This window comes from Lathyrus oleraceus, chromosome 7, assembly GCF_024323335.1.
Source record: "Lathyrus oleraceus cultivar Zhongwan6 chromosome 7, CAAS_Psat_ZW6_1.0, whole genome shotgun sequence".
Classification (NCBI taxonomy): Eukaryota; Viridiplantae; Streptophyta; class Magnoliopsida; order Fabales; family Fabaceae; genus Lathyrus; species Lathyrus oleraceus.
Genome location: NC_066585.1, coordinates 30,915,529 through 30,932,261, shown reverse-complemented (window position 1 = coordinate 30,932,261; position 16,733 = coordinate 30,915,529). Strand labels below are relative to the sequence as shown.

Genomic DNA, 16,733 nt, shown 5'->3' with positions numbered 1-16,733 from the left:
AGAAATTGTGCATGCATGAATTTTGTTTTGGCTTAGGCATTGTGTATGTATGTGCTTTCTTGACCTACCTTGCCAAAAGCTTCATGAAATGATGAGTTTTGATCCAATGATTTTGAAACTTTGCATGCTTAAACTAGACACTTTGATTGAAATTTTGGTGTTGAGTTTGTATTTTTAGCATTTCTGGTTGATAAGTTATGATCTGTATAATGTAGGTGTAACAATGTGTGTCACACCTTTGCTTGCTTGACTTGTGGATTTTCTTTGCCATGCCAATTAAATTCCAAATGATGTGAATTTTTGCATGATGCTTCTTCTGGATGTTAGGATTGATCATGATTTTTTGTAGAATTTTTGGATTGATTTCTGATTTGTTTGGTATTTTTCTTGCTGGCTTGTCATTTGTGGCCTTTTGGATAGTCATGAACTTAGATGATTTGTGAAATGCTTGATGTTTATCATATGGTTTTGAAATTTTGCACATTGATTTTAGACACTTTGAAGTTTATTATGGCTTTGGTTTGAGACATTTATCATGTTTGGATTCTGTTTTAGGCTTGTGCTAAGTTGAGGTAGTATTTTGTGCCCTAATTGAGCTTATTTGTGCATACCTTGACTTGAGGAATTTATTTGCCTTGCCTAAACTTGTCCAAATGCTTTGAATTTTGGTGTAATGATCATTTGATATGTTCTGTTTAGCCATGATTTTTCTTGGGATTTATGGAATCATTTTTGAATTAATGTGGATTGGTTCATTCTGGTTGCTTCAATGAGCTTTCAACTTGCATGCTTTACCATATTTGACTTGTGAAATGATTTTGGTGCATGATATGGATGTGGGACTTTTTGGATGATGTTCTAATTTGATTGAACTTGATTTATGTCAATTTTCATGTTCTGGTTTGAATTATTTCTCCCTCTTTGACCCTAGGCCTTGTCCTAGTGGTTTGCTTCTCATGTTTGAGCTTGGTTTGCAGGTTAAGAAGCATATGGCTATGAGGGAATTGATTCACATTGCTTGAGTTGACTACTTGGTTTATCTTGACTAATTTTGACTTGTTTTGTAGGTGGCTTTTAGATCCTTTGAGTTGAGCTTGTGCATTGCACTTGTTGCTTGTTTGACTGTTGTTGGCTATGTCTGTTGACTGTTGACTTTTAATTGTCTGTTTGACTTTTGTTGATTGTATACTGATTGTGTTGGATTGTTTTCAAGTACCTTAGTTGCTATAGTTCTTTGAACTTTGCTTGGTTGCTTAACCATCTAGGTATAATTTCTTTGACTCCATGTAGTCTGGAAGACCTGTCCTGTTACTTGGGCAGACACCTGTCTGAAGCCCTCCTTAAGAGGCAATGCTTGTGATTGTTTATCTTTGTTTATCTTCCTGCTAGTCAGTTGAGTCATCCCTTTGCTCACACACCTTGTGTTGATGCATTGTGGATATTAACCCAAGATCTATGTTGAGTCAGTCATATGTGGATAGAAGAGTTCCTGCTTTCTGAACTCCCACACCTTCTATTTGAGTCAAGCTCTCCCAGGCCAGGGATAAGAGCTATGAGGCACACCCCTCACTTCCCATTTCATCTGCTTCACCCTAACTCTCAATGTTAGGGTTAAGAGCTAATTACACCCGATTACAGTTGGCTTGTGATTCACAGCCTAACCCTTGTGTGAGCCCACTTTGTTTGTATATAGTGTGTGCTAATTGTGTGTATGTTTGCTTTGCTTTGCCTGTTTAGGATAGCTTGCTGCCTGTGCAAGTTAGATAGAAACCTCAACCTAGGACCATTGTGGATTACATGATAACTATTAGGCTCGAGTCTGTCTCCCTTCTAGTTTGTCATTTCCCAGTCTCTGGTTAGGAGAAGTTTCTCCCCTGTTCAGGGGAACTACGTTGCCCTGATCCTCATACCAGATGAGGTACGTAGGCAGGAGGTCGTACGAGATCTCTCCGGGCACCCTTTTTCTTTTTGTGTGCGTTTGCTTGACTGTTATTAGGCTCGAGTCCCCGACTCCCTATTAACTTGTTTGTTTGTTTCCTCCTTGTGTGTGTTAGGAGATGGATGTAAGCCCAGCGATTGGCATTCCGTATCCTATTGTTGTGTGCTTGGAGTCCGATATAAGTCCAGCTATTGGCATTTGGTTTCCGGTGTGTGGTTGTTTGGTTCAGAGTCTGATGTAAGTCCAGCGATTGGCATTCGGTTTCCATGTTTGCCTGTTTGTGTGTTTGTTTTGACGTCTCAGCGTCTGTGCGTGTGTTTTGTTTCGGCGTGCGTGAGCCGAACTACGGTAGCTCTGATTCTCATTCCAGATGAGATACGTAGGCATAGGATGCGATATCCTAGCGAGCCCTTTCCCCTCTTATCCCATCTGTGTTTCTCTCCAGTGTGTGTGTGCATTCTTTTGAGTAGTGTTTTGGCAACCTTTCTTCTATTCTTTTGAGCGTGGATCCCGTCGAGTACGACGGATGCGTAAGGGTGCTAATACCTTCCCTTCGTATAACCGACTCCCGATCCCATCTCTCTCTGGTCGCGAGACCATGTCTTTTCCAGGTTTACTTCGAGCGTTTCCTTTCCCTCTTTTGGGATAAATAACGCACGGTGGCGGCTCTGTTTGTTTTGTTTTTGCCCGCCGGTTGTTTTTCGCGGATGCGACAGTTGGCAACCTCCGGAGAAGCTTCCAATAAATTAACTTGGTTAAGGATAGTTTTCAAGGATACCTAGGCAAAAGGATCATCTAGCAAGATATGAATAGATCACACTTAAAGATGTTTTCTTTGATCTTCAAGAGTTCTTCATCCACAGGATTGCTCGAAGATTGATCCTCAAACGTTGTAGAGGCGCTAAGACTTCTGTTAGACGAGCTCTCCCTTCTACTCAACATAGATTTTAGATATTCGAGGGGTTGACTTTGCTTCAGGAGTTCTAGTTCTTCTGAAGAAAGACATCCCCCTGTTCTTGTCGAAGCTTTGATCCTTTTAGGAATGACATCAGCTGTTGGAGTAGCAGTAGTTGGGCCCCGAGGTTGTCCTTCATTCATCTCGATGTTATCATTTTTGTTCCCCTCATCATTGTTATACTCTTCTTTGAGGTCTTCATCATCCTCACAACAGGTCCATCATGGAATAACGAATGGTATTCTTCTTCATCTTCTCTCATCTCCCCATCTTAGCCGTTATCACCTCCCATATCAGAATTGTTTGTACCATCGACATCAGGCGAGCCACCTTCAAAGTCATGGACTTCTTCATCCACCACCATAACATCTTAGTTTACTTCACGTTAGGTTTCCCTAATTAAGTCGATTTCATGATCAGAACCACTGGTATGAGAATGTTGGGTGGTGATTTTTGGCGGCGAAGTCTCACGCTCCTCAGCAATCGGTTGGTTAACTTTGCTCATTGAGATTTTATTCGAACCTCTTGCAGATGTTGGATGGGAGGTGGGTTCTCCATCACTATTTAGAAGGACTGGTATAAAGGGATATTTGACTAGTGTTTATGTGACAATGCCATGAAATCCAAAATCGAGAGATAAATTAGTCACAATGTTAGAAGACAATAAATCGAAAGAAACAAAGTAATACATGCTTTTACCTTGTACCCTTTGACTCCAGGGTTGGAGTTGTCGCTTTCAACTTGCGTTACTGCTATCTTCGACAGATCTTTAGGAGTAGGCTCCAGAATGGAAAGAGCAGAAAGTCATTTTATAACTCTGGAAATTTTTTCCTGAGGCTGACTCAAGGTTTCAGCACCTTTTGGTTGCTTCTTCCTTTTCCTGAGGGTTAGATCTAAGACATGAGATAAATCCTCTTCGTCTAACTCTATCACAACAGGGACTCCAGCTGCTTTTGTTTTGATTTTTTGAGGAGTAGGGGGAGGTTTTCGAGCAACCTGAATGAAAATATAGAAGTGTTAGTAATACCATTATACATAACAAATGTAATGAGCAAAGTAAAGGTGTACCTTTATGGTCATGCTACTTCCCTCAACCTTTGCTTTGACTAACTTTTTGACTGTTGGTTTGTTGGGTGGAACTCTAGTAGCTAAAAGAAAAAAACATAACAGTTATTAAGAGTCAAGAGTAAATATCCTAATAGTGAGATGTGGTTTGAAAAGCCTCCCACTCCACACCTTCATATATATATATATATATATATATATATATATATATATATATATATATATATATATATATATATATATATATATATATATATATATATATATATATATATATATATATATATATATATATATATATATATATATATATATATATATATATATATATATATATATATATATATATATATATATATATATATATATATATATATATATATATATATATATATATATATATATATATATATATATATATATATATATATATATATATATATATATATATATATATATATATATATATATGATTCGATGCGAACATCTTTGATCCCTATATGAAGATGTCCTTTGAAACTGTCTAAAGTGTGCTTAGTCGCAACCACCCGCTAGGATTTTTTCTGTGATTATTGTCGAAGGATTTTTATAGAATCCCCACAGATAAACCAATCTGGAAATGGAGGGGCAAGTGCCACTCCAAAATCAATGTTTGGCAGTCGAGGAAATTTAAGAGGAAACATTTTGAAAGCCATTTTGTATTGTTTCTTAAGAGGAACGTACGAAGGGATTTTTAAGTTCTCCATTTTCTTTGAGAAATTTTCCTTTAGCGTGAGAGCTTCCTTATGGATGGTTCGACTAAGATCATCGGGGCTATAGGCAGTTTCTAAGTAATTTTGGAATGCCCGAATTTCTTTGATATGTGTGTAAGTACCTTTCTTGATTTTTTTTTGCATAGAGGGGAAAGCTTTGTTAAAGTGTTGAGTGAATAAATGAGCATCATAAAATTCTTCAGTATAGTATTGTGACCACCATTTCCTAAATTCTGGAGTGCAAAGGAAACTTGACTCGAATCTAACTGGGGTAAGGTGTGTCCTGCTAGTGTATCGAGCTATTTGTTTGAGAGTGGTGGTTTCGTTGTGGTTTGTGTTATAGAGAAGGAGGGTGATTTTTCTGTCATAGAGACATTTTGGGAGGACCTGAATCAATCTGAATTGTCGAGCCACGAGATTGGGTTGATAAGAAATCAGGGTGACTTAACTCTTTGACGGATTTAACCTAAGGGTTATTAATTTTGGAGTTAGAAAGGCTTCCCAAATTAAAAGGGACTCTGTTTCTTGGCTTTTAATGGGATATGGGAAAGGTCTCGTGAACCATTCTGGACCGTATTTTCTGGCTTCGAAAGGGGCCATGTTCGAAGTGAACTCATGAAGTTTTGCAAACATCATAACATAGCTCGTGAATGTCGGTCGAAGGGATTTTCCTTCATCATTCGGGGTTATCTAAGCCAAGCGGATTCCTTCGAACCTCCTATTTTTTACTTCCTCAGCTTCTTTGTCGACGAGGTTTTTGTTTGGAAGACTTGCCTCGAAGGTGGCACTTATCCAGAGTTGCAACAACTAGAAAGGAACAGAAAGGAGGAGATTTCCTTTTTCTCCCAGATTTTTAAGTTGAGCAACGCCATCACTCAACGATTCATAGAGACTGGCCAGGATCATTTCGCTTAGACAGACGTCGTGACCAGAATGAAGTTGGATCGCCAGAGTGAGATATTTCTTGGCAACCTGGAGTGACTTCGAGCAAAAGACACAGTGGGATAACCATAAAGCCAAGAATGCAATGTGTTCTACGTCGGAGACGGTGTCAGTATCTTTGTCATGATAGTATGCTATGTGGGTTGAGTAAGCAGCCCTAGAGGTGGAGAAGGCTATGAAGTCATCAAATTCTACATCTGGGTCATAAGTATTCCCAGTTGGTTTTAGCCATGTGATAGCGGCTATGTCGAAGAGAGTGGGTGTTACCATTCCACAAGGGAGGTGGAAGGTATAGTGAGTATTGTCCCAGAAGTACAATGAGGAAACTAGTAAAGTCGAATTGTAATCCAGTTATACCTTTGACATCATGATTAAGTCATAAATTCCCATGTCCTTCCAGGTTTGAGATTTGGTTTTTTCTATCTTTTTTAGCCAGTTTAGATAGTCAATTGGATCTTTGAATGAGGGGGTCGCTCGAAAGACTCTAAAGCCATTGTTCATAAACCTTAAGTCTATAGTTTCATCTGTTAAAGATTAGGATTCCTCAGCAGTAGTAGCCCTTTCAGCCCTAAGTTTTTTTGCTTGGCCTATTGGTTTACATTTATGGTAAGTGGGGAAAAAGTTCCTGAGTCTGCTAGGATCAATGTTCAGATTAGGTAAAGGTCCAAACAAAACATGATTTTTTCCAGAGACAATTATGGGAATGAGTACATGAGATTCATAAATTCGTCGTTGTTCTTCAGTTCTTGGTTCAGGAATATATTGTTGGTTACCCATCATCACCGAGCCAGGAAGCGTGGCAAAATGAGTGAGGTCTGAGATCTTTTGGGGGGCCTTTGTGTGTTTGATAGAAACCTTGATAACTTTGGTTGTTTCTTTAGGGATTTTTCTTGAAGTAACCATTTTTGTTAAAGGTTTGAAGAAAGAAAATCTGGGTTTTTTTAAGAGTGTTTTGAAGAAAATGAAGAGTTGGAGGACTTGAGAGTTTCAAAAAGTGTAAAAAAGTGGAATTAGTGAGGAATGCGCTTTTTATAGGGTGTTTGGAAGAAAAAGCGGTTCAAATCAGCATTAGCGGTTGACAAACAAGTGAGACACATGTCTCTCCAGGATTACGTAGTGGGACGGTGGTAATTAAGGCCTAAATTCCATGATCTCCTAGGGTCTAGGAGACATGATGATTAAAAAGATTCACACATGGGTTGAAAAGGCATGTTGTAAAAAGGTAATGATGGTTATGACTTCATAGGCCAGCTCGAAAAAGATGAATAGTATTTTTGCAACGTTGGAGCATTAGTGGCATCAAAGCTATGCAAGAATTGTTCAAGGGAGTCGAATCATAGTCTCAAAATATGTCTTTTTCTTCGATGTGTCGAAAATGATATTTTTGGGGGGCAATTTGTTAGCTCCAATATCGACGCCTGATGTGGATTAAGGGAATTAAATAAGGAAATAAATTTTCCTGTCAAGAAATTGAATGTTTCGACAAAATTATACAGTTTAAAATTCTAGTTGAAGATACCTTGATGCAAGGGTAAAGATATTGTGTGGACTTAGAAATGTTTTCCAGCAGTTGGGAATTAGGAGCATCGCTAATGGCAGTTCAACAAAGGATTTGAATTCAAATAAGGGAGGGAATTCTTTGTTCTTATCTAACTGCTGGGTATACGTGGGGCATGGTGGGTAGTTGCATACATGCAGAGTGCCACTTGTCTCAATCTGGTGAATAGGTCGTTGAAAGCGGTTATTTTGATTGGTATAAATAGGAGGTTTTTAGTATTAGGATGGGGGTGTTCAAGTGTGTACAGATTTATCATTTTACCCAAAGTATCCGTGTGTAGAGAAAGTGTAACTTGAGAAAATGTACGTTTCATGTTGCACCATATTTTTACTTAAAGCAATTTTAATCAATCTTTTCTTTTCAGAAATTTATCTTCAATACCATTTACTTTCCAACACTTTCCTTGATTTCTTTGCGCTATTTTTCCTTCATATTCTTTAACGAATTATTTTAAGTATGAACATTGTCGAAGTGTTCATCATCCATCAGACTTTACCCTAAAAATAATTAGCACATGTCCTAGGATCAATCTGATCGATCCTGTAAGTTACCAAAATATTTCACTTTAGAAAATCAGCTATTGTTTTCTAATTTTCACGGTAAACAGAAATAAAGTACCAACATATTCTTAATATAGCTCATTCCTTGTTTTTTCATTCTAAAATACCACTTAATATGTGGAATCTATGTGTCCAACATGTTATTCTTCTTATCAATATATTAGAAAGTCCCCTTTCAAAATCTAAATGTTCATATGAAATCTTATACAAACTTGTCCCTTCTTTCTTGCATCTAAGATATTTGGATGTCTCACCTTTGCAACCATTTTGCAAGTACATAGAATACAATTTGATTCTAGAGCTAGGAAATCCATTTTCTTGGTTATCACGAAGATACAAAAAGCTACATTCTTTATGACTTATAATGCCATTGTGGATTTATCTCAAGAAATATCATCTTTTATGAAACATGTTTCCCCTTTCAATTTATTTCATTGGACATGTCCAATTGTACCACACTAACATCTTCACATATCCATGATGACTTATTTGATAATAAATGTGTTTATTTCCTTACATCACATACCAATACTGATATATCACCTTCTTTTAACCCTATTTCATCAGTTAGTTATCCCTTGTGTGACATTTCTCCATTATCTTCCTACATGTCATAACACATACACATACTTTTGAAAATCAAAACCAATATACTAGATCTACACCTAGTTTCAATAACCATGTTATTCACACAGACCTCGTTACCATCACTTTATATCCCAATCAGTCTACTGTTACTATTAACATTAGTGCATATAACAATGTTTTACCCAATATTCTCTCTCATTACACCTAATGTGTTCCATCTTAGTGTACTCTACCTGCTAGTTGTCCAAATTCTTTACTAACTCCTTTACCCATTGAACAATATAAGCCTTTACTCATAAGAAATTCCACAAGTGAAAGACGGTCCCTAGTTATTTAGCATATTATCACTGTTTTCTACTTATAATCCCTTATCCCACACTTCAGTAGCCATAACATTTTTTCAACAATCAAGTTTGTTGACAAAACATGTATTAGATGTAAATGGGCATACAAAGTGAAATATCATGTCTATTGAAAAAATCCTATATGGATTGAAACAAGCAAGTAGATAGGGGTTCTGTAATCTTTCTTTCATATTAATTTCCTTAAGCTATTTTAGATCCCAAGTTAATCGTTATTTATATGCTAAATTGACTACCCTTACTTTTACTACCCTTTTGGTATATGTAGATGGCATTGTAGTAGCGGGTAATTCCACTAATGAAATTCAATATGTCTAGCAACTCCTAGACTCAAAGTTTAAGATTAAAGATCTAGCCCAGTTAAAATATTTTATGGGTTTTGAGATATCTAGGTTTCCCTCAAGTATTCTTTTCAACAAGAGGAAGTACACCTTTGAACTTTTGGAGGAAACAAGATATCTTGTTGCAAAGCCCTCACCTATCCCCTTTGATTAAAATATGAAATTCTCTATGTTATATGACTCGCCTTTACAGGACCCTTCTTGATATCAAATGCTTATTGGAAGGCTCATCTATCCCATATGTTATACATTATTTGAGTTAGTTAGTGTCAAAACCACATCTTCCCCATTATCACGCTGCTACCAGAATTTTAAGATACCTCAAAACATTCCCTGTTAAAGGTATCATTTTCTCTACTTTTAACTAGTGAATTAAATCTTTATGTCATTTTTTTAAAGTAGGCCAGATGCCCTGATACCCGAAGGTCAATTATTGAGTATTCTGTCATACTTGCCTCCTCCCTCATATATTAGAAGTGAAACAAACAAAATAATGTTTCTAGGTCATTTACTAAAGCTTAATACATGGCACTGACTTTTTAACTTGTGAGTTACAATGGTTAAAATATCTTTGTCAAGATATGCACATTCCTTTAGATTCAATAGTCTTCGGTTTATTGTGACAACAAATCTTCTATTTATCATGCTCATAAATCCATATTCCTATTTATCATGCTCATAAACCCATATTCCATAAATGAAGCAAACACATTGATTTGGAATGTTATGTCATAAGAAAGAAGATCCAATCCAAACTTATCATTTGCTTCTAGTTTCCATAACTTCTCAGTTAGCACACATGTTTACTAATCCCCTTCATTCTCATGCACTTTCTTCTATTTTATCCAGTTGAAACTTTACCTATTCATAGTCTAACTTGAGAGGATATATTAATTATACTAGAAATCTTCTATGAAATTTACTTTACTTAATTATGTCATTAATTTAGCTATATTAGATTGTTATATTAGATTGTTAAGTTAGTTTCAACAAAAGATATGAGATCTATTGAATCTTTCAACGTCTAATTCCTGATTTAGTTTATTGTTTCGATAGTATTATAATTTTAATGTGTATAGTAATTGTAAACACATACATATGCATAGCAATTAGCAATTATAAATGTCATTATTCTAAATATGTTAAATAGAAAATTTATTCATAGCACTAAGAACGTAAATAACAAAATTGATATACTGAAAACAAGATTTCATATAACTTCAAAACCAAAAACTTTATGTTAGAATCATAATTATTTACACCTAATCCCCAAATACAAGAGATAGTTAGTTACAGATAGACATGAAAATCATATACTACATTAAAAGAATAGATATAATAATCATGTAATACATTAAAAGAAAAAAAGATATTGAATGTTAAATAAGTTTTCATAAGCTTTTTTTCAATATTCCTACACCTTTCTTCATTGCTCTCTTCTTTTCTCTTGTTCTCTTCTTGGTCTCTAGTTTCTAACCTTTTTCAAACTTTTCTCCACCTCGAAATCTTCTCTCATGAATGAGATATAAACTTTTTGTAGATCTATAATAGATTTATTTTTTATATTGATAACTACATTTCAATTATCACATTTCTGGTCGCCTCGTCTATTTAAATTCTCGATTGACTCCTATTCAAAAGGAGGAGCATCTTAAAAAGATCCACGTTTCGTAAAGTCTCTCCTCTCTTTTGAATCTTAACACTAACAAAATATCTACACGCATATCAATTCTTCATTGTTTCGATACATCTTTTATCCTCTAAAAATGTTGAAGGTGTGTTAAAAATACTTATCTAACATGTGTCATACAAATGTTTGACATATGTGCATATCCATATATCTTGAAAACATTCCAACTGAAAACACATACCCTTACTTACTTCTACTACAACCTTTCACTTTCGTAGTTGAAAACAATAGAAAAAATAAGTGTGGACATAGATAACAGTAAACGTCCCATCATAGTACGTGATGTACCCTGACATTAAAGATTCCCCCACAGTCATTCAATGAATACCAAATTCTCAATCATTCTTTCTTAATAATAGTGTAGATTTGAATATCTTTCAACTCATGAGTATTCACTCATTACGAGTGATTCAAAATTGTTGCAAAACAATTAATGTGCCTTTTCTTATTGTCAAATAAAATGCAACATTGCTGTAAGACATTATAACATTGATGCTGCTTCACTTTTTAGAGTAAACATTTTCTTTCAACTCAAATAAAACAAGTTTAACTACACTAAACAAATACAAGAAGCATAAACTTTTTGCAAGTTACAATAAAGACCTTCTAGTTTATCATCACTTTTATAATCCTTAAATTCTTTCTTGATGGAACATCCTAGGCAGAGATTGACACAGACACCAGACACGATCTGACCTGACGCTGATGTATTGATCACCACCTCCTTTGATTGGAGTAGTTTCTATCGAAATCAGTGGATTTGTCTAACTTACTCATAACAGCATTCTTAAAATTGATAGCATCCTGAATCTGTGAACAAGATCTTTGCATTCTAACTCCACTCAAACTGTTTCTAGATTCCATGAGTTCATTCAATGTAAGCCTCTTCTTAGGAACCGGTTCGGGTCGTTGCTTTGGAGCACTATGAGACCTCAATTTAGCCTTAAAAGACTGTGTATTAGCCATGTAGTTAGGATAATTACCATATTCACCAATGTAGAAACTGTCTCCACAAATTGTTTTAGGTGTAGAAGGTGCAACAAATCCACAACTACACGAACTTGTGAAGCGCGGAGTGCTTTGCGCGGTTGAAAATCTGCATTCTTCCCCTGTTATTCCCCAATCTGATTCAATGAAACTCCTTTGATTTGGAATGAATAACTGAGATGGGATAATTGGATGTGGAGATGAAAGTGCTTGAAATGACGGGTCGTCGCCAAAATCAGAAATTGATGTGTTGCTTCTTCTCGACCTTGATTTTGGCCTCCCGGTATCAATTTCCACTATTTTCGGACTTTCAATATCATAATTGTTATTGTTGTTGTTGCTGTTATTGTTGCCGCTGACAGTAGCATCAAAAGAAGATGATAATCTTCTACTGTGGATTGGAGTTGAAGATGTGTACTCATTCCTATTACTCTCATTGTGATTGTACTTTTCCTACAAAACATTGGTTCAAATAATCATAACAAACACAAACAAAAGACTATTGAAGTGATTCATATTTGATACTATAATTATGTATGAGATCTGTAGATTTTTTTTACCATGGATCTTCTTGCTTGTGTTTGAAATCTGTTATGTGTTTCATTCTTCGTGTTCATTGCGAGTCCACGAGATTTATGAGACCTCACTGTTTGTTGAGCTCTAATCAGAGCTTGCATACTGTGAAGTGTTGCTGTTGCTTGCTTCCTCACTAAGTACCCTCTCACCAGTGCTTGTAACTTCACCAACCCCTTTAAAGCTCTTAGTGCTTTTCTTGCCTATTACATAGACCAAAAATTTTAAGAGGATTGAATTTGAGTAATTAAGGAAAGATAAAGTAAACTTACCAAGTAGCCTCTAAATGTGGTTTGAATCTTGACAGCAGCGAATTTCTGGTGTCCGCCACCAAACATGGTATCTCTGCCGTGGCTGGTTAGTCTAACAACAGCCACGGCAGCTTGAGCAGCTGCCACAGCAGCATCTGCGGCTGCTGCAGTGGCAGCTGCAACAGCAATGGCGTGCTTGTTTTGCTCCTTCTCGGATTCTGAGTAGAAGGATTGAACCCAAGCCGCTTCCGCAGGTGAAATGTTAGGCGGTATAGTAGCTGGATTATGACACAAACCTCTTGAATCTCTCTTGGAGAAAGTTTCAAGAGGAGAATTCCATTTAGTACTGGAAGAATTCGAATTCAAATTCGAATTTGAATTATCTCTATCTTTCTTTATCCCAAACAAATTCTTGAACCACCTTATTGTTCTACCCATTGAAGTGAAAACCTACAAAAACAAACAAGTCACAGTTTTGTTTATCAAGAATCTTAGAAAACAAACACCTCGTGAAAAACTACATTATATGACAAAAACACAGCTCTGGAACATGGGGTGAAGCATGGAATATGTAAAAAAAAACAAGATTGTGACATAACACATGAAACTAACAATGTTAGTATTAAACAAATGCAACTTTTTTGTAGTAAAAAGAATCACCTTGATAGAATCAATCAAATACTCAAAAGAAAAAGCTCTTGAAAAGTTGTAAAAGAAAAAAAAAGCATAGAAAGTAAAACAACTAAAATTGTCCAATGAAATGAACTCAGAAAAAGAAGATTAAAAAGAAGGAAAAAAAAACAGCCCAACAGTAAAATTATCTGTCACTATAAGCAGTGACTTGTCCTTAAAAAAAAGATAAATACCTCTGTGTCCTAAAATCTCTGACACACTCGTGAACACATTCTTAATTAATTAATTAATTAATTAATTGTTAATCTTCCCTTATAATCACTTATTGCAATGAGTTTATTCATTATATTTTTACTCAGTTCATATAGCAATGTTTATCTCTCTCATAATGCATTTTTCTTTGATTTTTCTGAATATAGTTGTGTTACTTTTATGCATTAAAGCTGAAGCAATAAAAATAGCTTTTTTGATGAGTTAATATTGTTCCTTTTTTCATCCTAACACCTACTACTACCTATGATGGATGCTCTCTTCCTGCACCTACTCTTCATCTTTTCTACTTCATTGTTCTTTTTACTCAATTATTTGTGTACTAATTTTAGGTATCCTTCTTGTTTTTACTGTCCTTTTTTTGAAACTTGGAAATCAATCATGGCTTATAATGGGAAACATAGGGTCCTCCTCATGTCATATATATATATATATATATATATATATATATATATATATATATATATATATATATATATATATATATATATATATATATATATATATATATATATATATATATTACAAAACCGAACCAAATCTAAGTAAAAAGTTATTTAAATTGAACCACACTGTTTAATTTTATTTAAAACTAAATCAAATTAAAATCGTTATTTTGATATACCAGTTTGAAATTCCAAACAATACTAACTATAGCAGGGCAATTTTTCCAAAAATGAAACCATTATATTTTTTTTGAACTTCTTTAATAAAAGTTTTAAACCTAGTTGTATCGGTTTTCATTTTTAGATTCGATTCTGTTGAGTTTCAGTTTGGGTTAGTCCTTTAATCGTTTGGTTCATTTCTAGAAGAGTGTGTGCAACATAGTTGGGTTCACTAGTCAAATATAATAATTTGGTTATTTTAACTTCAGTTCAGTTAAATTTAACAGTTTGGTTTGGTTCGATTTGCCATTATTATTATTAATATATATATATATATATATATATATATATATATATATATATATATATATATATTTTGTGAATGATTATTGTTCAACATTTCAATGAAAACACAATTTGTTTGATTAATAATAAATTAAAATTTCTAAGGAATCAAGATTCAAAACAAACATGGTGTAGTTTGATGAGGGAAGAGAATGAGATGGAGACAAAGTATCTGTGAAGATGTCACTATTAACAATTATCGTGCCTGTCAGTTTGTAATGTAGTAAACACGTTATAGTAATTCATGGTTAAAGGTGAGAATGAATAGTAAATTGTATGTTTGGAAAGTACAAACAAAATTTAGTTGTGTCTATGATGCAGTAAACCAGTTTTACTTTATGAGTTTTTTCTCTTATACCTCTGAATCACTGCAAGAAAAAAAGTCTATAAACAGAGGTTTGTATTAATAGGGGATTGTTTTACCTATGGATGTTAAACAACTGTCACAAAGTTATATTCATTTTTTATTTTTATATTCCTGTTGTTTCGCAATTGTTATCATTGATAAAATTAGAACGCATGTGAGTTTTTTCCTGACTTGTCTCAATATTGAATTTTTTTATCCAATATACCCCATTCTGAAAAAAAAATCTCAATCTACCTCTTTTTCAGTTTGGGTTCGTCACTTCAAGTGACAAGAGGCTGAAGGCCCAAATTTTTCAGTAAGGACTCGTCACTTCAAGTGACGAAAGTTTTACCTTATACCCCTACATTTATCCTTTCACCCCTATATTTTATAAAAAATACCAATTTTATCCTTATATGTTTTTAATTAATTTATTATTTTATTTTTAAATATTTTTAAAATTTTATTTTTATGTATCGGAAAACTTTGCAAAAAGGTTTGGTAGTCATTTTTCAAGTATTTTTTTAATATTTTTTTATTTACCGGAAGACTTTGCAAAAGAGTTCCGATAGTCAATTTTTGTATCCGGAAGACTTTGCAAAAGAGTTCTGGTAGTCATTTTTCAAAAAAAAATTTAACATTTTTTTGTGTGTACCGGAAGACTTTGCAAATGAGTTCCGATAGTCAAATTTTATGTACCGGAAGACTTTACAAAAGAGTTCCGGTAGTCATTTTCAAATATTTTTTTATCATTTTTTTATGTACCGGAAGACTTTGCAAAAGAGTTCCGGTAGTCAATTTTTGTATCCGGAAGATTTTGCAAAAGAGTTCCGGTAGTCATTTTTCATATATTTTTTTAACATTTTTTTGTGTGTACCGGAAGACTTTGCAAATGAGTTCTGATAGTCAAATTTTATGTACCGGAAGACTTTACAAAAGAGTTCCGGTAGTCATTTTCAAATATTTTTTTATCATTTTTTTATGTACCGGAAGACTTTGCAAAAGAGTTCCGGTAGTCAATTTTTGTATCCGGAAGACTTTGCAAAAGAGTTCCGGTAGTCATTTTTCAAATATTTTTTTAACATTTTTTTGTGTGTACCGGAAGACTTTGCAAATGAGTTCCGATAGTCAAATTTTATGTACCGGAAGACTTTACAAAAGAGTTCCGGTAGTCATTTTCAAATATTTTTTTATCATTTTTTTTGTGTACCGAAGACTTTGTAAAAGAGTTCCGATAGTCAATTTTTGTGAAGCGGAAGACTTTGCAAAAGAGTTCCGGTACTCAATTTTCAAATATTTTTTGACTTTTTTTTTGCATACCGGAAGACTTTGTAAAAAAGTTCCGGTAGTCAATTTTTGTGTACCGGAACTCTTTTGTAAAGTATTCCGGTACATAAAAAAATGTTTAAAAAATACGTGAAAAATGACTACCGGAATTTTTTTACAAAGTCTTCCGGTATGTAAAATAAAATTTAAAAAATATTTAAATAATAAAATAATAAATTATTTTAAAATATATAAGGATAAAATTGGTATTTTTTATAAAATGTAGGGGTATAAGGATAAATGTAGGGGTATAAGGTAAAATTTTCTCAAGTGACGAGCGTATGAAGACCCAAAATACGCTGTGTGAGCTCGTCACTTGAAGTGACGAGGAGATGAACATTTTTTTTTAATATTTTAAATAGTTTATTAAATACTAATAATAATTAATATAATTGTTTTTTAAATATTAATTCTATATTTAATTAATATAATTGATTTAATTAAAAATAATAATAATTTTTAATGATAATAAAGAAATTGTGATATTATTATTAAGTAGTAAATAATTATATTTGAAATAGTAAATAATTATAGTTTTTAATTGATTTAATTATATAATTGTAGTTATAGTTTTTAATTGATTTAATTGATATAATTGTGATAATTATAGTTTTTAATTGATATAATTGTGATAATTTTTAATTG

General features: G+C 34.0%; 1 protein-coding gene across 2 annotated transcripts; it reads right to left on the bottom strand.

Annotated features, from left to right (window-relative positions):
- Window positions 1–11,220: 11,220 nt before the first annotated feature.
- LOC127106010 (protein IQ-domain 26) lies at window positions 11,221–13,650 on the bottom strand. Of its 2 annotated transcripts, none has more exons than XM_051043286.1 (4): window positions 13,430–13,650; window positions 12,585–13,013; window positions 12,300–12,515; window positions 11,221–12,192 (listed from the first exon to the last, which is right to left on the bottom strand). In XM_051043286.1, the coding sequence occupies exons 2-4, from the start codon at window positions 12,999–13,001 to the stop codon at window positions 11,467–11,469; spliced, it is 1,359 nt and encodes a 452-aa protein (XP_050899243.1). In that variant the 5' UTR covers window positions 13,002–13,013; window positions 13,430–13,650; the 3' UTR covers window positions 11,221–11,466. The 2 variants fall into 2 exon arrangements, with proteins under 2 accessions (XP_050899243.1, XP_050899242.1); XM_051043285.1 differs by lacking the exon at window positions 13,430–13,650 and adding an exon at window positions 13,224–13,372.
- Between the last annotated feature and the right edge of the window lie 3,083 nt (window positions 13,651–16,733).